The following is a 22,089-nucleotide window of genomic DNA, read 5'->3' as shown; positions in this document are numbered from 1 at the left end:
TTTCATAATAAACACACTTTGAAGCTTGCCTGTTTGACTTCGGAACAGAGCTCTCTAGTCAAGGTGGGTTGTGCCAGGCTCTCACAATCCGCAGTATGTTGACTGACAGCAACTATATTGTGTTGTGCTTCTGGGATCTGTAGTTCTATGAGCACACCTTCTGTGGGTTAGTTGAGCTGACTGGGTGTGGTATTCTCCACCAGCCAATCTCTCTGGTCAGGTGCACATAAATACCAGCTTCTCTTGTGATGGTCATTTTATCTTGTCTTTGCATTCTGTATTAATCCCACTCAGAGCTGGTGTTATGCATACTTGTCTAAAATGTCTCTCTCTCCTTCCTGAGGACGGTCTGGACACCTGTTGTCCCTCCCTTCCTTGCGTTCTGGGGTGCGTGCATTGAGAAGTATGTGGTACGGTGACCACACAGGTGAAGACAACCGCAGGTTTCCCCCTATCCCACAGGTGCGGCCTCCAGATGTTTGATGTCTTATGTGTGTGTCAGATGGGTGATGCCTGACACTGTTCCCTGTATGTCAGCATGGTGGCCGACTTTCTTTCACTTTGGTGTGAGGACACTTGGACTAGCTATGGTTTACTATCTGTATGCATCTGAGCTCTGGGTGGGGTTCCTGTTCTATGTGGTATGCAAAACCTTGTGTATTGGTGTGAACAGCGCCATGTTTTGTATGTCTGTGCAGGTGGCCAGACATGTGCTCTGTGTGCAGTCCTGTTCTGTGTGGTATGCATGACCTAGTGTGTTGGTGTGGACAGCGACTTGTTCTGTATGTCTCTGAAGGTGACCAGATATGAAGTGTGAACTGTCGTGTTTATGTTTAGTGTGTGTGAACAGTGTGGTGTCCTGTGTTTTGTGCATATCTCCAAGTTCCTAATCAGGGATAGCCAGGTCCTAGATGAAGAAAGTCATACAGGCTGTCCTTATTGGGACAATCACCCCACTTTTAGGCAGCGGTGCCCCACTTTCCCTCCTTAGTAAGGGACAGGGGTCCTTCCATCTTTAATTGGAGAGGGTTAATTGGTCTATGCAACATTATGAAAATTGTTGCTGTTTTATTAGGACACCTTCTTGCGTCCATGAGCAGGTGTGGCACTTTAGTACGCCACATGGACGTAACAAACTATCCCTGCTTATGTACAAATAGAGATCTCTCAGTCAACATGCTGCAGGCAGGGAGAGCACAATGTGGCTAGCTGCTTTAACTCGGGAGCTCCGTTCACGAGTCAAACAGGCAAACTTCAAAGTGCATTTATTTTGATACTCCACGGCATTTAAGTATAAGACTTACATGGAGGTACTAATCATATCTGTCGCGGGTTCATGTTGCCCAAGGTTTGGGCAGCATAAATTTGGTGACAGGTTCCCTTAAGGCCGCTTTCACAGGGGCAATAAAATTATGCGCTTTTGCTGTGATGCAATAGCATGAGAAAACAAATGTATGTGAAGCCCATGGGTTTCCAATGGGTTCCTTCACATTAGCGATGTTTTTTCTGATGCTATGTTGCGAGAAAAAAAATAAACACGGCATGCTCTAAATTACAGCGATTTGCAACTGTTTTTGTAGCCCATGTTTCCTTATGAAGCCTTCATTTGTCACATCACAACCCACGGAATAGTGGTTTTCGTGCGATGCGATGTGTCTTTGGAATGCTTACCTAGCAGGCTGGGTCTGGGTCCTCCCGTTGCTCTCTGGAGCTCTGGCATGCGTCCTATAGTCCTCGGTCTCCCACAGAAGATCACTTTCTGGTTGTCGGATTCATAAATCCCGCCTACAGGAAGCAATGGTTCTGATTGGTTCATCCAGCGCTGCTCAGCCAATCAATTCAGCACTCGATGAACCAATGCGATAACTGTGATTGGTTCATCCAGCGCTGCATTGATTGGCTGAGTAGCAGCCGAAGAACCAATCAACAGTCAGTGCGTTGTGGAGGCAGGATTTATGAATTGGCCAATTCATAAATCCCGCCTCCAGAATGCAATGGCTGTGATTGGTTCTTCGGCCGCAGCTCAGCCAATCAATGCAGCGCTGGATGACTGCATTGCTGTCCCCAGGCCTTAGGGTGCAACCACACAGGATAGAAGAAATCTGTTACAGGTTTCACTACGAGTGAAATAATACTTCCACGCTTGTCCTACACAAAGATGTAGCCATAGGCAGAAGTAGCAGACGAACTTGAGCCATGGTGTCTGAGGGATCCCAAAGGCACCACTGCAGAAGAAGAAGACACCAGTATTGCAAATAGCTCATGGTGGTAGATGTGTTACAGATTTTGCATTGGGGCCCAGGAGCTTCAAGTTATACCTCTGCATATGACTGATTAAACCTATGACTCTCAATTATCAAACATCATTTGTTGTCAAGTGCCAAATGTTTAGTTCACCATCAAGAAGTCAAAGCAGAACATCCTCTCTACTGGGCTAAAAAGGTTTATTTTACACAAGCTGAGAGTCAGGGAATAATAATTCTTACCTTGCTCATGACCACTTTTGCAGCCTTCCAGCTTCTGTCTCGAGGTATTTTGCCATCTGTTGATGAGAGTACAAGTACGGCAGCGGCCACGTTGGTTACTGCAGCTGGGGGATTAGGAAATGTCCTGAGCTCTGTAAGATTTAACTAAGTTTTGAAATAATAAGTTACATTTGTTCTGTTGTAAATAAACAAAGGTGATAATGATATGCAGAGTTGGGTAATTACCCTGTTCAAGGTGTTCAGAGCTGCATTTGCTGCTTGGAGAGCGGGTTCAGCCTTAGCCAAGTCATCTGCAGATTCTTGTTGATGTTTGGTTATGTCTGCCTGGAGTGCTGCTACCTATGATACAAAAATACAAAGAATCCACACAGAACAGTATATGCTAATTCAGTACTTAAAATTCAGTACTTGAGAATTAAATAAATTCAGGGCAACATAAGGGTATAAAATATAAAGCTATAGAAATGTGAAATACATGTAGACATTCACGATCATATTGCAGTTAGTTTTTTTCTGGCTAAAAGCATTGGGTCTTGATAAGTAGTGGTCTGGGGTTCCTTGGACCCAGAGGAGGAAAAACCCTGCCACCCTGCATCTATTCAAAACATGGGCATATCCACTTTTTGTAAAATAAATTCTTTATTTATAAATGTTTTTCTCTTTTTTCCCCCAAAACATAAACGATAACATTGTTACGTCATATAAGAGTAATAACCAAACAGAGCCAATCAAAAGTGATAATGCACGTTTTACATTACTGATATGTCAAATAAAGCTACTAGCCTTAACAAGCCCACCTATCTCTCGACCTTATAACCAACCGACTGGAAAATAAAACAATGTGGGCAGGATGTAATCCCTCGATGGGGACCTGTAGTTCCACCCCTTTAAATAATAAAAGGTGGACCCCCACAGGAGAAATCTACGCTCCATTCCAAAACTTCCCACCCGTAGTTGGCTTCTACCTATCTGACATAGTAACATAGTAACATAGTATGTAAGGCCGAATGAAGACATTGTCCATCTAGTCCAGCCTGTCTATCCTACTGTGTTGATCCAGGGGAAGGCAAAAAACCCCAAGGCCAGAAGTCATTTAGCCCTTTTGGGGAAAAAATTCCTTCCCGACTCCCTAATGGCAATCAGACTGTTCCCTGGATCAACCCCTAATAGTTCCTACCTGCCTATATACCAGGATTGACACTTAACCTAAAATTTATATCCTGTAATATCCTTCTTCAGAAAGACATCAAGTCCCCTTTTAAACTCCTCTATGGATTTTGCCATCACCACTTCCTCCGGTAGAGAGTTCCACAGTCTAACTGCTCTTACAGTAAAGAACCCCTTTCTGTGTTGGTGATGAAACCTACTTTCCTCTAATCGTAGCGGATGTCCTCTTGTTACCGTCGCAGTCCTGGGTGTAAACAGATCACGGGAGAGATCCTTGTGTTGTCCCCTCATGTACTTATACATGGTTATTTGGTCGCCTCTTAACCTTCTTTTTTCTAGAGTAAATAGTCCCAATTTGGATAGCCTCTCTGGGTATTCCAGTCCCGTCATTCCATGTATTAGTTTAGTCGCTCTTCTTTGAACCCCCTCAAGCACTGTGACATCTTTCCTGAGCACCGGTGTCCAGAATTGTACGCAGTATTCCATGTGAGGTCTGACAAGTGCCTTATATAATGGAAGGATAATGTTCTCGTCCTTCGCCCCTATACCTCTTTTGATGCACCCCAAGAACCATAACTTTTCCTTTCTGCGGGACAACTGACCTTGTTCTACAAGTAAATAGTCGGGGAAGGGAAACCAAAAAGATCTAAAAGAAAAGTGAGGTGGAGAAAGAGAGCTGAATAGAGGAAAAGAAAAAGGGGGGGGGGGGGTTGGAGATAGTAGACGAGGAGGAGGCTTCCACCTCATGTAGGGTATAGTGGTGTTACATCTATCCTTCCTCAATCCTGTACTGCCGCACTCCCACGGAATCCGAAACCAGCAGACATACCTTAGAAACAGACATAAATTATGACTAACAACCGCTCAAAACAAGAACCCAACATACAAGCACACATAACCAGATGGTGTAGCTATCATAAGTATGAGGTATTAGTTCATGGATTTGCCAAGTCACTTAAGCCTGCAAACCCACATCAAGGGTCCTCATTGTCTTGTACGTCCCTACTCTAATAAGACAACTACTCCCAGGAAACCTGCCTGAAAGCAGGGCGATCGTCCCATTAAGGACTGGAACCTAAAGACCTAACTAGCGCAGAGATGGTAAACGATCCACAACAGAACAGGACACAATTCACACCTACACACCAAACCACCAGGAATTACATGCAACCCAGAACAGGACAGTTCACATCACATGTCTGGCCACCTGTATAGACATACAGAAAAAATCGCTGTTCAAACTAATGCACACTGAACAGGACTGTTCACATCACATGTCCGGCCACCTGTACAGACATAAAAACCACCTGCACAGACACAGAACATGTCATTGTTCACACCACAGAACAGGACTCCTCTTAGAACTCTCATGTGTACAGATATTAAACCATTGCTAGCACAAGTGTCCTCACACCAAGGGAAAAGAGAGTCGGCCACCATGCTAACATACAGGGAACCATGTCAGCAATCACCCTTCTGACATTACGAGATATCAGACGTCTGGGGGCCGCACATTTAACAAAAGAAGGCAGCAGGGGTCTGCATAAGATGCAGATGGGGACAATAGATGTCCAGCCCATCCTCAGGGAAGGATATAGCTTCCTTATGTAGAGGAACTGGTATATACATGCAGCAGACTAGTAGAGATTGGCTGGCTGGAGAAATCCCCACCCAGCCAGCACAATTATTCCACACCTGTGAAGGTGTGCTCCTGGAAACCCATAGAACAGATCCCAGCATGCACACCCTGATAAGTGAAAGGAAGGTGAACTAGCATTTAGCCACGTTTCCCCTCAGTATGGCGATGCTACCAAAACCATTTTCTGGAGCCTCTGTGTAATTAGAAATTGTAGACATTGTGGTAGGCATATCCACTTTTAATTTCATGTTATAATTACACACAGGATATATTACCGATCAGTTCTACAAAAAATAGGTCTTGGTGGCAAGAGACTGACTCCAAAATGTGCTCTAAATAGGGGTGTCTTCTGTTTGTCTTTTCGGGTTCTATTGGGGTGGGAGGGGTGGAAAGAGGCTGAACTAGATGGACATTGTCGTCTTTCAGCCTAACATACTATGTTACTGTGTATTGTATTAGGGGACATTTTTTGTATCAGAGTGTAGACCTACTGGAGGATCTTCTAGTACTCTGGCAGGCCAGTATGTCCCTGGTTTAAGGTATCATTGGAGCAACATTCTGGCCGCTGGGGTTCTGGAGGCTGACAGCCTTTGGCAAGACAATCTGGGGAGGATGCTTTTGCCATTGGTAGCTCAATTATGAAGCAAATATCAGTGAGGAATTAAAAAAAAGTCTACCTGACAGGGAACTAATTTGATAATGGGGAATGACAGTGGTAGGACTAGGTGCCATGTAGTGCAAAAGTGCTAGTTGAGTGGAATAGACGCCTTCCTCATGCACTGACTCTCTGATGAGCCTGTGATGGGCTTTTATTTATTAACAGTAGCCAATCATAGGAGGCAGAGCTGTAGGGTGAGGTAAGAAAAGTAGTCTGAACCAATGATAATACAGGGGGTATTTTTTAGGCTAACTCAGAATCCTGCAGATAAACTGTAGTCACAGATCACAGCCTGCCCTAATAGAACTGAGCCTAAAACAACTAAGGAACAAAATCTGAGGAAAATAAAAATCAGGTAAGCATCACCTGTAGGTACTGACTTACATATATTTTTTAAGGTAATGACTGGACAGTTACTTTAACCCAAGAGTGTGTTTGTGCATGGGTACGTGTCCACAGGCAAACAGGTAATTACGATGGTAACAAACCTCGGTCATTGAGAACGTTCACATACCATGATTCAAAGGAGTAGATACTAAAGAGAGAATCAAAGTACAGGTAAGTTTTGAATTTTTCATCTATCTGCGAAATGTTCCAAATGTGAAGAAAAAGTCAAAGTGTGACGGAACCGCAATGTAAGTGATTTCACATCTTTGGTTTGTGAACACATACATACCAGATCTACTATTGGAGCGTGGGAGTCTTTACCTTTACTACTTTTGTGTATATTCCTTTATCCGAGAACCCATCTGTGTTTCATGGAGCTTCCCTGTTATGCTTTCCTTCAGTGGATGTCTAGTTGATGGAGCATTGACCTCCAACACCTATTGGACCTATTTGGGTGTGGTGGACTACCCACATGGGTCTGGTCACCTACGCTAGGCAAGTCCCCATCTCTAATTTCTTTGCCATTGATGCATTTCCTCTGAGCAGCTGTCCTGATTGTTTTTGTCTTTGTGTGCCTTTTACCATGTGTAAATGCTTTTCATAGCAATGAGTGAATAAATATAAATACAGAGCAGTGACTGTAAATTGGCAGAACTAACAAGGACTGAATGGACCTCCATCATGTTGTCAACTGGGGTTTTTAGCTCCAAAAGATAAGCATTTAGTAGAGGAAAAGCAATGTTCAGATGATAGATTTCCTTGCAAATCACACTGCAAATTAGGTCGCTCTTCAGGGACCCCTGCTTATAACACCCTAAGGGCTACAATTTAGCAGGATGCTTTAAATATGTCTAACTAAGCTTGTCTATTAAAGCATTTCTCAAGGGGAATAAGCTGTTAGACAAAACCATCAAAATATTTAACATGCCGCAAGCTCATTTCATAGCTCAAGATTTCAGTGTTTGCTATGCGCTGTGAAGGCTTTTGTGTTAACATCTATATACTGTTTATAGGGACATATCTATAAGCACAACTTTTAAAGGAAGTCTGTCACCCGTTTTTTTTGGCTATAAATTGAACATTTTGTACAATGTGTGATGTTAAGTGGAATTCATATATACCTTTATTTCTGTTCTGCGTGATTCCACCACCCCGATATTAGCCTTTATGTTTATCCCCATATGTAAATTAGCATTGGACCATCCGATGGGTGGTCCACCGCTGAATTTGGTCTGGGCTCTCTCCCTGCTTAGCGCTTGAAAGCCCGTCCCTTTCCATTCTTAATGATGTCTCCAGCTCCACTTGCTGGAGACATCATATGTTCCATCCTCACCAAGCAGGTGCCACAAGTCCTTCCCAGCCAGGACTGATAACATCATCATCAGTGCAGCGCAAGCGCAATGACGATGGAGTGCATGACGTCTACAGGGGACAGAGCTGGAGACATCACTAAGGATGGGAAAGGGCGATTTTTTAAACAGTGGGGAGGGAGAAAGTCCAGACCAAAGGCAACAGTGGACAGCCCATTGGATGATCCAACGCTAATTTATATATGGTGCTGGATAAACATAAAGGCTTATATGGTGGTAGAGTCACTCAGAACAGAAATAAAGGTATCTGTGGATTCCACTTAACACTATGCAGTACATTCGGTTTATAGCACAAAAAATATGTGCAGACTTCCTTTCGAGGGAACTTGTCATCACTTTTGAGCCCCATAAACTGTTATTCGGAGCATTTTCAACGGCTCTGTGTACATGCTCTCCTATGGAGATGAATAGGAGAGTGCAACAGAGCTGTCAACAGAGTCATGCTGCGTCTGCGCCAAATTCATGGGGACACAACCCAGGAACGGGACACCTGGTAAGTATGAAGCATAGCTACCTAGACTCTCCATTCCCTCACCTTTGAGTCCCATAACATAGTTTATGGGACTCAAAGGTGATGACAGGTTCCCTTTAAGATAGCTGTACACATATATTAATCTAGTTACTTGGCACAAGCATCTAGGTCAGTGGCCCCCAAACAGTACCTCAGGAGCCACATGTAGCTAATCATAGGCTCACCCAAGTTATAACTGTATATACTGCCTACAACACAACATTCACATGAACAATATTGAAGAGATACCTATATAATTCCGATATGGGAGGTATAATACGCATGTGAAAAAATTCAAACTGAATATTTATGTGCAAATATTAGAAATTCTATGATTTTGTGCTTATCTATGTTTAATACATTAATGTTTTTGACTGGAATCAGGCTCCTGATCTTTGCCTGAAGTTGAATCTGATGAAATATCACTGATAAAACCGATAATACAATGGGGCTCCCCTGTTGTAGTGATGACGTATATATGCATATCTGCTCATTTGTAAAATGTGATCTCAACTTGTATATTTAGTATAAGAGAAGTATTGCAGCAGAATGACAGTAAGCAATAGAAAGACTGGAATCTGTATAAATTAGCAGTGATTGTATAGAAAGCTGTGCGTCTACAAGGCAACAAAGTGGAAAAAAGTGTGCAGTACAATGGCTGACCAACTGAGGAAAGGGAGACTGTGAGGGCTGAGAGAAGTAACAGTAAGGTGCAATGTCTTGAATGAGAAGCCAGAAGGGTGCATCCATAGCAATCATACCACTCCGTTTGGAACCTGACAGCATCAGGATCATGAGATAAATGTGGTTGTAGGTGTAATCCCTTTTTACTCAAAAACAAAATTCTCAAACCAAAATATCAGTATGTGGATTTGCTCTGCTCCCTCTTTTTTCCTCTCATCTTTCATTAGCATCAGGACCGTGGTAGAGCGAACTACTTAAAAGACATCCAGTCTTTTATGCACACAAGAAGCAATTGGCAAGTGATCTGAAGTCATTGTTTGTATAAGTAGAGTGAGTACAGTGTTACATACTGGACTTCAATACTGAACTTTCTATCAGAGATTATACAGATCAGGGGCTGAATGGCAAATGTTAGCCTGGGGAACAGGCACCCAGCACTGGTCGATGAGCAACTGCCCATCCGTAACCTGTTTACCTCTGCCTTCCATAACATAAATACAGTACAAGCTCAGTACATAAATACGACACTCGGACAAAGCTCATAATATAAATACACCACGCTATCTCATAATATATAGCCTCAGAACCAAGTTCAGTAGTAAAGTACAGTACCATAATAAGATCATAACATAAATACAGCCCCAGAACCAAATTTATACCATAAATACAGAAGCAGAGCCAAGCTCATAACATACATACAGCCCCAGAATCAAGCTCGGTACATATAGCACAATCCCCTTTGGTCCATATGAATCAGGTGCACAGAAACACCACACCAGCTATGAATATCCACAAAGGACAATAGATTTAAAGAAAGTTCTAGTACTCCTTCAATAAAACTCAGTTTATTAGAAAAGCTGAAAAAGCCATAACCTTTACCATGCGTTCACATGTAACGGAAATGATGCATTCTTACGATACTCTGCTGTTGAAGTGTAAGGTTTGCAATAATCAAGAGGGGCTGCTCCAAAGTGATTTGCAACCTACAGTACCAAGAGTACTGCTAGATAAACGGTTATAAGGGGAATTGATAAAGGGTTAAACGGTTAATGACATATGTAGTTTTCATTTATCTGTGTTACTGCTGTTCCGTAATCAAATTGAAAATTTAAGGTGATTAGAGAGCTGCTAGAAGGGTTTTCCAGCACTGCACTATTCATGACCTATTCTCGGGATAGGTCATCAATAGTTGATCAGTGAGGGTCTGCTGCTCAGGATCGCCACAAGTCAGCTGACTAAAGTGTCAGCAGTGCTCGGGTGAGCGCTGCTATAATATCACTCCATACCAAGCACAGCATCCTACATTGTACATTGGCTGTGTTTGGTATTGCAGCTTGCTCTCGGGCCATGTGACATCACAGACCTGAGAAGAGGCCATAGTGCTCACCCAAACATCACAGCCTCTTCAATCTGCTGATCGGTGGGCATCCCTAACGGTGGATCCTGCTGATCAACTATTGATGACCTATTCTGAGGACAGGTCATTTATAGTATAGCCCTAGAAAACACTTTAATATTTTCTCTGGAAAAATGACATTGTGGGTTAAAGGAAAAAAATAAAATCTGAAGATTTTATGTCTGTGTCATATTCCTGGACCTGCTAGCATGTGAAATTAATTTGCTTACACTTGTTAATAAACAACAAAAGGTTGGAAACCTCGGTGCTACATCATAATACTATTAAATCACATTGTGAGGCAAACAATACAAATCTGACATTTAAAGAGTTATAGCAGGGATGAACTGAGTATGATCTGGGCAATGAAGGTCATGGGGCCGTTATCATAGGTTCATGCTGAAGGTTTAACTGTGGTACAGCCACAGGACCCCTAGAGAAGAGTCACCCCCATTACCCTCATCCCAGTTCCAGACACAGAGCTGTACAGTGCTAACAAAGTGGTAGTTCAATGCTCTCCACTAGAGATGAGCAAACGTACTTGTTAAGGGCGATTTCGCAATCGAGCATCGCTATTTTCGAGTACCTGACTACTCGGGTGAAAAGATTCAGCAGGCGCTGGGGGTGAGCGGGGGGGGGGGGGGTGCAGAGGGGAGTGGGGTGGGGGGGAGAGAGAGCTCCCCCCTGTTCCCCACTGCTACCCCCGCTCCACCACACTGCCCCCCACCCCCCGGTGCCCCCCGAATCTTTTCACCCAAGTAGCCAGGTACTCGAAAATAGCGATGCTCGATTGCGAAATCGCCCTTAACAAGTACATTCGCTCATCTCTACTCTCCACTACAATGCTTCTATTATTATGCTGACCACACTGGCTTTATTACAGTGCCAGACACATATCCCTTCATAATAAAGCCAAAGAGCATATCCTGTCCCAATGTGCCCCTGTTACAATGCCACAAACGTAATACTGGGCATGCATGACTATTGCAACACTTGTATTTTTGGGGGAAAAAAAGTGGATTTATATGGAATGTGTCATCTTATTTTTCATTTTTACTTAGTTATAAATCTGCACTGAAATATTTTTTTCTAATCTGTTTATTTCCCGATTGTATATTTTTAAATTACTGGGACACCAATCCAGTGATGAGCAAAGTGCATGCCATTAATACTGTATTTTATGCATGTCATTGATCAATAGTGTAAACTTAACCCGTGTTACAACTCATAGATCATAGGTTACGGTCAAGCGCCTATAATTGGCAGTAGTGTGGCACACTAATGGCCCCTTATATCTATGACAGCTTCCATTTTGGCCCAAAAAGACTCATACCACTTGATATTTCAATGCAACCATCAGAGTTCTGAGTAGGAAGTTTAGTTACAATCAATGTAAAATGTATATTTGGTCATATTAAATGAATTGCAAGTGTATTAACATTGTAGAGGAAGACATGGACGGCACATGCACGTATTATACAGTGATCAAGTGCTTATCAGCTAAATTTATAGACATGAAGATCTCAGTTACATTTCGATTAAAATTGTGTAACCCCTTGCCCCTTAACATTGACCTATGTTAGAGGGTGCAGCACCACATAGCAACCACTGCCGCTAAAATACAATGCCCATAAGGGGAGCAGGCCACCAGCCTAGCAACACCACTGCATGTGTGGCTATGTCCCCTTGGCTCTGGGCAACACCACCACAAACACAGCACCACAGCAACAACAGCCACCATGCTGGAGAACACCATGTGTGCAGATGTGTGATGTCTGGGGTGGCCCAGTGCCATCGGAGTTGAGCCAGGCAACAATCATATTGTTGGGTCAGTGGGCTGCTTCCCCTGTGGGTGCAGTGTTATGGCATCAATGGTTAGAGCCCCCGCTAAAAAGATCCATGAAGTTTCTTGTACGCCTATACAGTTTGATCAAAATATAACTAAGATCTCTGTTTTCATAGATATACATTTTCCTGATAAGCACTAGGTTAACGTAAAATATATGGATATGCGGTCCGTGTCTTTTTTCTACAGTCTGGCATAATTGCAAGTGTATGTCTACATCTGAATAGGTCAATTTGCCCTGCAGCAAGGAGGAAGGGGAACACAGAATCCCATAATCTTGAGGACAGGGCTTTTGTGTGCTCCCTCCTACTCGCTGCAGGTTCACAGCACCCCTACAGTCAGGAGGAAATTGAATGGAGCAACGTCTATTCATTTTCAGTAGGACTGCTGGAGATAGCCGAGTACAAGGCTCAGCTACTTCCGTCAGTCCCACTGAAATAAAGAGTTGCAGTCGTGCATGCTCGCTCAGACACTGCTCCATTCATTTTTATGTCACTGCAAGGGGTGAAGTAACCTTGTAGTGACAAAAATAGGGAGACAAAAGACCCCCGTTCTCAAGATCGATAGGGTTCTCAGTGGTGAAACCGCCACCGATCAGACTTTTATCGCCTATTCTAGGGATAGACGATAAAAGGGGATTCTTGCACAACCTCTTAATGGGCTACTGGAGTAATTTTAATTAGCAAGTCTCTCAAACTCCCTAATAACAAGCATTTAATTTGTACCTCTGCTGGCTAAGCATTGGCTCAAAGGATTTAAGAACGGCCCTTGTGGAGATTTCTATGTGACACTTGATATACTGTAGTAGTGAAGACTTGGAGGTACATGGCACCCATATTTGTGGGCAATACCAGCCCAGACATAATGATCAACTGGATCCCATCTATACATTGTACCTTTCTCTCCTCATCGTCTGCCACTGATTTTTCTTGATTTAATTTTTCTGTCTGCTGCCCAATTTTGTCAATCAAGGCTTCTGTATCCTTGTTCCTCTGTTGAAGTTCTACCTCTTGTATCGCAAGTTTAGACTTCAAATCCTCCACCTGCACGAATACAACAGAGACCTGGTTAATTAAGTTTTAAGAGAATATTTCCAATTATATTAAAATCAGTTAGCTTAAAGAATAAATGTTGCCAAGGGCTGGATTGTGAACGTGTATAATTACTTTGTGCCTCTAGAGGTTGTATAATTATGTCTCTGTATTTATCAAAATACTGGCTTGAAGGCAGAAAAATGAATTTGCTACTTAACTATTTGCATAGATAGACGGCTTTTATCTCTTTATTGTAATGGTTCTTTAAAAAAAATCTACTAATTTACCAACAGCGGATATATAGCATATAAAATACTGATATATATCATAATTGTTTTCCAAATGTTAAATTGTATAATTAATAAGAGGTCAAAGAATCCCAGGTAATATTTGAATTATACAGAAGACACAGAGCACAGAACTGCATACAATTATTATGTAAGGGGCTCACTAAGATGACATAGGTATATAATGTCAATATTTCCCAATATGCCCTAAGGCCGATGACACACTTCTTTGTTTTGGCCTCTGTTTTGTGTCCATAATAGTGAAGTGCCCCTCAAGCTGACTTTGGGTCTCCTGACCTGAACTCTAAGCATCATAGGAATATATGATGCGCAGGGTTGAGGTAAGGGACCTGCAGTCAGGTTGGGACGAACTTTTGTATTACGGACGGAAAACGGAGGCCAAAATATGGCAGTTTGTCACCGGCGTAAGTATTAGTGGCTCCAACTCTAGCAGACCTAGCCTATTCATGTTACGTGAACATTTCTCAGAAAATAAAAGTAAGAATGGCTTTACACGGGCCAACTATTGCTAAGAATAGCTCAAATTATTGATTTTGAGCGTTAGTTGTCCCATGTAAACAAGGGAGCTGAAAGGGTACTGGGCAACAAATCGTTCAGTAGCTGTTAGTTGCTTCATTTCAGCTCACTGAAGTGAAACAACCAGTGATCGAGTTCTTGCTCAGTGTAAACAGGCACTTAGTCAACTTTGAACAACTTCCTGTTCACAGTGAATGGAGGCGGGCGGCCGGAAGACAACTCCAGTGCGCTTTGCCTCCATTCACTGAACAACTATCACTCCTATGTGAAAGCACAGAAGCAATAGTCATTGAGAAGAATGTCGGACACTTCTGTGCTCAATAGTTTACCAGTGCAGAGTAACCGTAAGGCCACATAGAGTGGCACACCGAACAGCATATTGGAAAATGATTGCTAATGGTAACATGGTTTTTCAGGTAAAACTGCTGTTTATCTGCAAAACTGAGCAAGACTTAATGAATGGTCACCTGGTAGTCACTCTGTGTGGCTTTAACCTAAAAACAGCAGACTTGTTTTTATAGCCCTCTAATCAGATTCTCCACCTACATTTATTTTTAGAAAATATGGATAGAGTATGTTCACAGGGGGTGGAAATGCTGTGCAATCTCGCAATGCAAAGAAATGATTTGGAAATTTGCCTGTGTAAATGCATCCTAACTAACATGTTCCACTAACATCTCAATTGCTTCTGTGCTGAGCGTAGTGAAAGGCGAATGTTGATTGGTAACATTCAAGATGTAACATTTCCCATTTCAGCCTGTATATTAATTTTTTTCTAAAAATAAATATAAATTTCAATTTTAATCCTAAATTTTATTTTAAATTCTAATTTTATATTTTTTATTATTCGCTATCGGAGAAAAAAAAAACAGCATTGGCTTAAACATAGCTTTATGTTGTTTTTCTCTCTAGGTGCTGCCTGTGAACTAAATTATGAGATGAACAACTTGTAATTGAGAAAAGATGTGATAATAACTAAAAGATATATTCCGGTTTCAGCAAACTATTATTCACTGTATAATGAAAAGTTATAGAATTTTCTAATATACTTTTGTATCAATTCTTAAAGGGGTTGTCTCGCGGCAGCAAGTGGGGTTATACACTTCTGTATGGCCATATTAATGCACTTTGTAATGTACATCATGCATTAAATATCAGCCATACAGAAGTTATTCACTTACCTGCTCCGGTGCTGGCGTCCCCGTCTCCATGGCTCCGTCTAATTTAGCTGTCTTCTTGCTTTTTTAGACGCGCTTGCGCTGTGCGGTCTTCTCCCCTTCTGCTTGGTCCGGCACGAGCGGCGTTCTGGCTCCGCCCCCTTCTATGCGTCATTGCGTAGCTCCGCCCTGTCACGTGTGCCGATTCCAGCCAATCAGGAGGCTGGAATAGGCAATGGACCGCAAAGAGCCCACGGTGCACCATGGGAAAGGACCCGCGGTGTATCGTGGGTGAAGATCCCGGCGGCCATCTTGGTGAAGGAAGAAGAAGGAAGAAGGAAGACGTCGCAGAGCGGGGTTTTGGGTAAGTAATATGTTTGTTTTTTTAAACATGTCCCTTGGGGTTGTCCTGCGCTGAACGGGGGGCCTATGGAAAAAAAACAAAAAACATTTCGGCGCGAGACAACCCCTTTAAAGAATTCAAGATCTCTGCTTATTATCATTCAATTGGGAACTTTCATTGTGTACTTCCAGTGCATAAAAAGCTATTGTGGTCATGTGATGCAGTTATAGTGCAGGTAGCAGAGTAGTGTGTAATAACGAGCCATGCCCCGGTATGTCCATCATATTTATCATCCATCATAAGTCCTGTTATCAGAAGAGAACTGTATCCTCTGGAAATAAATAGAGATGAGCGAGCGTACTCGGAAAAGCACTACTCGCTCGAGTAATTTGCTTTATCCGAGTATCGCTGTGCTCGTCCCTGAAGATTCGGGTGCCGGCACAGAGTGGGGAGCTGCAGGGGAGAGAGGGGAGGAACGGAGGTAAGATCTTTCTCTCCCTCTCTCCCGCCCGCTCTCCCCTGCTCCCCGCTGCGATTCACCTGTCAACCGCAGCGGCACCCGAATCTTCAGGGACGAGCACAGCGATACTCGGATAAAGCACATTACTCGAGCGAGTAGTGCTTTTCCGAGTACGCTCGCTCATCTCTAGAAATAAACATTGAAAGTTCCTATTGAATGACACCAAGCAGAGGTCTTGAAAATTATGTGGAATTAATATGTATGATAGAATTTTCATTATTTATACAAAGAATATGTATTTGCTGAAAACCAGAATAATCCTGCACCAAATAATGAATTGTCTAATATCTTTAGGAATTATTAAAATATATATAATAATGTTAAAAAATGTAAAAAGTCCTGGTATTCAGAGAAAGGTGAGGCTGCTGGATATCACAGGTGGTTACTGTGTAGAAGTAGTTAAAGATTGGGAAGGGATATGCGTCTGAACATGTAGATCTTGCTGGCTGAAAATGGCGTCCAGACAGGACCCTGGATGGCTCCCTAGCCTGGTATTAGTAAATGAACACCAATGCTGCTAACCTTGGTATCCATTTTAACAGGTTTCTGCATTTTGGCTGGACGGAATAGCATAGTCGACTGTGCTATTTTGTCCACCCAAAATGCCAGAAAGGAATGGAAATCGGCTAAAACTGTTTTAGTATTAGGAAGCTGATGTGTAGTAGTGACCCAGAAGAGTCACTACATAATTGCACTGATAGTTCTGGGAAAATTATATAAATGTGACTTTCAATGTGCTTTTAACATCTTGTGAAATATCTCATCTTGAAAGTGGTGGCTAGCATAGAGTATAATGTAGATAAGAACAGGCTAGTAACACAGCCTCCTACTCCGAAGCCAATGCACAGTGGGCAGCTGGGTGGTAGCAAAGGTAATATAAGTTGTTGCAATGTTCCAGAAGTTTTAGAGTATGGGAAGAGAGCAGATACTGGGGTAGTGCAGCATGAACAAAGACAGTTGGTTTAGGAGATAGATCCTCACAAGTTCCTGACAGCCATTTCTAGGTGTGACTTCTGGAGAAGAAAATATGTATAGTGTAGATAGTGTAGGCTGAAGATTTCTAGGGCCATGGTGAAAAACTCACATCAGCAATAAGGAGCAAATAGAGAGGCAACAGCACTTACAGCCACCACCTTCAGGATAGGACGTGGGAAATCAGATTGTGAAGGACTTTTGGCTTCATCGTCTGAATGCTGATTAAACATGAGTTAACTATTACCTTTTCTATCTACTGGACTTCCTTCATTATTTATAATAAAGCTTTTCTGAATTTAAAAAAAATAATCAGGAATGGAAGTTAGATGGAAGGACTTTACCAATTTATCTCTATATCTAGCTGTAATGCAAGTTGTGCAAGAGCGTCTCAAACACAACTTGCAATAGACAGCACAGACATAAATCTGTGTACTGGCCGGTATACACAGACACTGCACATTGACATGCAGTGGCATGCCCTATTTCTCGTCTGCTAAACGAACATGAATACAGTAATAGGACACGCCATGAGAAAAAGCCTCCAAGTGAATATACTCATAGGCTTATAATGGTGTCATGGGCTGTCTGTGGATTAACACAGATAGCACACGGCCCCAAATACGCTAGTGTGCTGCAGGTCTAAAAAGAAAATTTGAAACTGTCAGAAAAACAGACCCCCAATGCATATACTGTATATTAATCAGCAGAGAATTTTGGACTTAAAAGCCATGGTGGATATTGACAGTAGGCCAACATGCTGGGGTTTACCTGAAAAGCGGTTGTTTGCAGCTTCTGTAATCCATTTTCTAGTCTTTGCATTTTCTGAACAAGCTCGTGTCTCTTCTTTCCCAGAAGATTCCAGTACAGTTTAATCAGTTCCAAGAAACTCTTTGGCGTTGTGTAGTTATAATGCTTTTCATTCTGCTGGTACTTTACACTGACTTCATTCACACTCGTATGCGCAAATGTTATAAACTGGCTGATGGAATTTTTCACTTGATCCTGAAATAGCAATGGATGTGAAAAGTGAAGAAATCACCAATCGCATCTGATAAAGATGTTATGCAGGTCGGCAGCGCTTCATAGATATGTGCATGTTATTGTTGGTCTTAACAGTATGAAGCAACTGAATATTATACGATTTCATCACACATTCTCCCAAATGCATTCTCCAATACAGAATTTGGACATATTACACTCATATTTAACACTAAATTTAATTTCCAAATTGCTGGTGGTTAAACTAATCAGATACTTAACCCTTTCCAATCCACTGTCTGACGTCTGAAGACATTCTGATTGAAGGCTGTACAGCTCCAATATCGGAAGACGTCCAACAGGGTATTCTTACTGTATATTACTAGCTGCTCTGTTGTCGGGGGCCTCTCCAGTATGTCCCATACCGCAGTACTGGCTCTAGCCAGCAGATTGCACAATTGTATAATGGCAGAAAGAGAAAGCCCCCTAGGAAACCTTGAATCCAAAATTGGATTGCAAAGGGTTAAAGGCAACATTCCCCTTTGTGACCATCTTTTTTCTTTCTCCAGTGCATCTAAAAGGGAAAATAAAGCAACTGCACTTTGCTTTAGCCTTGAAACCTCTGGCTATTTTGTGTGTACAGCTACTATACAGACCTATGTGTCTCCATGGTAAGAGATATCACACAGTATGTGCATAGCCTGATTCTGGAGTCCTATTGCCAGTCTTCTGCCCCTAGCTCTTGTTAAGCTACCAAATATAGTATAAGAGAGAAAGTATTATAGTACAGAGGGAAAGAGAATATGGCTTTTGGATTAGACAACACAAACTTTGTAGTATGTGATAAAGAAAACATATATGTCTGCTTTGGAGCTGTATTCACAAAATGGATACATATTTTTTCATATACAGCCACGTACACAGCCTTTAATGAAGATATATACAAGTGGTCATCATTCGAAGAACTCAAAACAGCACTGGTACCATGTGTTATGCATAATGCAAGACCTATGTGGGCAGTGCATAAAACAGGATTTATCTTTGTTTTCAAAGGCTATGGAAACCTTAGTGCATGAAAAATTAATACACACACATTTTACCATGTCCCTGCAGAAAAAAGCTTTAATTCTCATGCATTTAGAAAGTATCATACTTGGATTGCAGTCTCCCCTACATTCAAGTTTCTGGCTCTGAGGCATTCCCAGCACTGATCACCTGTTCTCTCCTATGAACATGCACAAGCTCAGCTCCCTCTCCCCTCTCCTCTTTCAGAGGCTGTGTAGCATAACCACACCCACTTAGGACTACACAGCTGTCAGTCCTCTATCTTATCCTCTCTCTGAGTAGCTGCTAGCTTGCTTTCCCTCACTGCTGATAAGAGAAGAAAATTCACCTGAAGTGAATCACAGGCCTCTGTAATAGTAGCTTTCTCTTGATCTCCTCCGCCATCCCCCACCACTGTCATACAGCCTTTTTTAATAGCTCAGTGGAAAGGCAGTGAATGCACATTTACAACAGGGAAGCAGGCTAGTTTACTCTGACTGGCAAAATTTGCTACAATTTTATTCATCCAGTCTGCATTTCATTGGAAAACAATGCAAGCAAAGAATTGGATTGGTCATTTGTCTTTTTTCAGCCTTTCATACTAAGTAGAAACCAAATAATCAGAAATTTTATATGAAAACCAATTACAAAAAGTCTTAATTTCCAAAAACACACTGATTAAAAGGAAACAAAAGTGCAAATGTGTACATAGCCTTAGGCCGCTTTCACACGGGTGACAGTGATATCGCTGTGAGAAAATCCATGCTATATTGCATATGTGTTACGTGCGCTATCGCTGTGTTTTCTCTCAGCGATATCGCGATTTTGTGGTGCTACAAAGTCACACATGGTGCTACAAAATCCTGCAACTTTGTAGCACTCTTTTGCTTGGATTTTCGGGAGGAAAATTACAATGTGATGGCTGTGATTGGTTCATCAAGTGCTGGCACTGATTGGCTGAGCCACAGCGCTTGAAAACCAATCACAGCCAGCGCTTACTGGAGCAGGGGATTTTAAACCTCCAAGCCAGGAAGCACTTGCTGAAAATTACAATCAATTCTAACGGAGATGCAGAGAAGACGTGCGACGGAGCTGACAGCAGCTATTGGGTGATGTATTCTTTTTTTTTTTCTTAATGCAGATAGGGCTTATTTTAGGGCTTTTACAGTAAGACTTAAAAAGTTGCATTTAAAAGTTGTAAAAGTTCATGTGATGCGATGCAACAGTAAGAAAGGCTCTATAGGGAAACATGGGCTACAAAACATCGCAAATCACGGCAATATTCAGCAACCTACTTTTTTTTCTCGCAATGTAGCATCCTACAAAACATCGCTAATGTGAAGGAACCCCTTGGAAACCACAGGCTTCACATACATGTGATTTGTAGCGCTGTCACATTGTGAGAAAATCGCATGATTTTGTCGCCTGTGTGAAACTGGCCTTAAGGCTCTGTTCACATTTGCATTCAGGGCTTCTATTTTGCAGCTCCATCCTGGGAGTAGGAAAATGAAATCTGATCCCATGATGGGACCAAACAGCACCTGAAAGAATCCATTAACAGAACAGTGCAAAAAAAACAACAGGATCTGCCCGACTTCCGCCTTCTACTCTGGCCATTTCCTTGAAAAATAGTGCAGCATGCTGCTCTACTTGGTCTATGATTTTTTGACAGGTCTGTGCTGCAGCCAGAATAAGAAAAGGAATTTAGTATCAATTTCTCCACAATCAAAGCCTAATATTTTCTCAGGGATCCACCCTAACCAGTGATATATTATTGTAGTTATTCTATTATTTGTATTCTTTTTAACATGTATTTTAATAACTGTCTATTAGGCTTCCTTTCAAATGCACTTTTTTGGTGACATTTTTTGACTCTAAGGAACGCATGTAATAAAAAAAGTATTTTTTTAACTGCTGCATCTGTCTTTAGAGGCTCTTTTGGTTATTTTACCTCCACGACACATTATAAAACTATGTATTTGGTTGATATCCTCACACATTCCATTTGCCTGAATGAAGCATTGCGATTCCCTTCTTGTGTTCAGAATGACAGATTCCTTGTACGTCGCCGGCGCTCTATACTAATCATTCAAGGTTGCTCCCCTGCTTTGCATAGCAAATGTATTTTCACAGTTGTCACAATGATGGACAGCAAAAGAATGATTGCAACAACCGTCTCTGCTTGTTACTACATACAATAGCCCAGTAGGAAGCATGATCTGTGGGAGAGACAAACGGTGTCCCACTCTGGAACATATTAAGTTTGTCTCCGAGATACACATGACTTCACTAGGGTGTCTTACCTCATTCATAATAGATGCTAATCTTTTCAGGGCTGAATGATGACAACACTTCCTGCCCTTCACGGAATTACAGCTAGGTTTTATCAAAGGACTCAAACAGCCTGCTAATTAGACTAATTCCTTTTGTCATGAATTATTTATTTCCATTGGTAAATGATCACTGTGACATTAATGGGTTATGCTCAACTTGGCTCCTCCAGTGGTGAAAAACTAAAAGCAGAATATATGAAAAAAAGAGATGTATTTTGCTCCAGGTAGCTGATCACTTAAAAAAAAAAGCTTTATAGAATTTAATATTAGTAATAATAATAACCTTTAATTACATAGTACCAAAAAAAACCCTCCAGCACTTTACATAGCAGCTAATTTGAAAAACGAGTATCTTGAAAGATAAAAACCAGGATAAGAGATTATCATCTAAATTATATAACTGCTAATTTATTTTATACTTCTTTTTATATGGCACATCTTTTATTTTGTAGCACTAAACACATGTTACATATCAATTACCTGTTGGGATGCATGATCACACTCCACTGTAATGAATGTGGGTTATGGAATCAGCCATAACATTAAAAGCAATGATAGGTGAAGTCAATAACATTATCTCGTGACGATGATAACTGTCAAGGGGTAGGATACATTAGCAGCATATGAACAGTCAATTCTTGAAGTTGATGTAATGGAATCAATTAAATTGGGTAAGTGTAACGTGTTGTACAACTCAGGGGGGTTTACATGGGACAGCTGTACGGGGCTTAAGCGCC

General features: G+C 41.8%; 1 protein-coding gene across 1 annotated transcript in view; it reads right to left on the bottom strand.

Annotated features, from left to right (window-relative positions):
- Positions 1-22,089, bottom strand: part of LOC136577884 (dynein axonemal heavy chain 11-like) — a 390,521-nt gene that overhangs the window by 144,706 nt on the left and 223,726 nt on the right. The window contains exons 49-52 of the mRNA XM_066577803.1: positions 17,766-17,999; positions 13,041-13,187; positions 2,712-2,825; positions 2,487-2,630 (exon numbers count right to left, since the gene is read on the bottom strand). Coding sequence (XP_066433900.1) covers positions 2,487-2,630; positions 2,712-2,825; positions 13,041-13,187; positions 17,766-17,999 — 639 coding nt within the window. The remainder of the gene's footprint in view (positions 1-2,486; positions 2,631-2,711; positions 2,826-13,040; positions 13,188-17,765; positions 18,000-22,089) is intronic.

Source organism: Eleutherodactylus coqui, chromosome 8 (genome assembly GCF_035609145.1).
Source record: "Eleutherodactylus coqui strain aEleCoq1 chromosome 8, aEleCoq1.hap1, whole genome shotgun sequence".
NCBI classification, from domain to species: Eukaryota; Metazoa; Chordata; class Amphibia; order Anura; family Eleutherodactylidae; genus Eleutherodactylus; species Eleutherodactylus coqui.
This window is presented reverse-complemented; position numbering and strand designations above follow the sequence as displayed.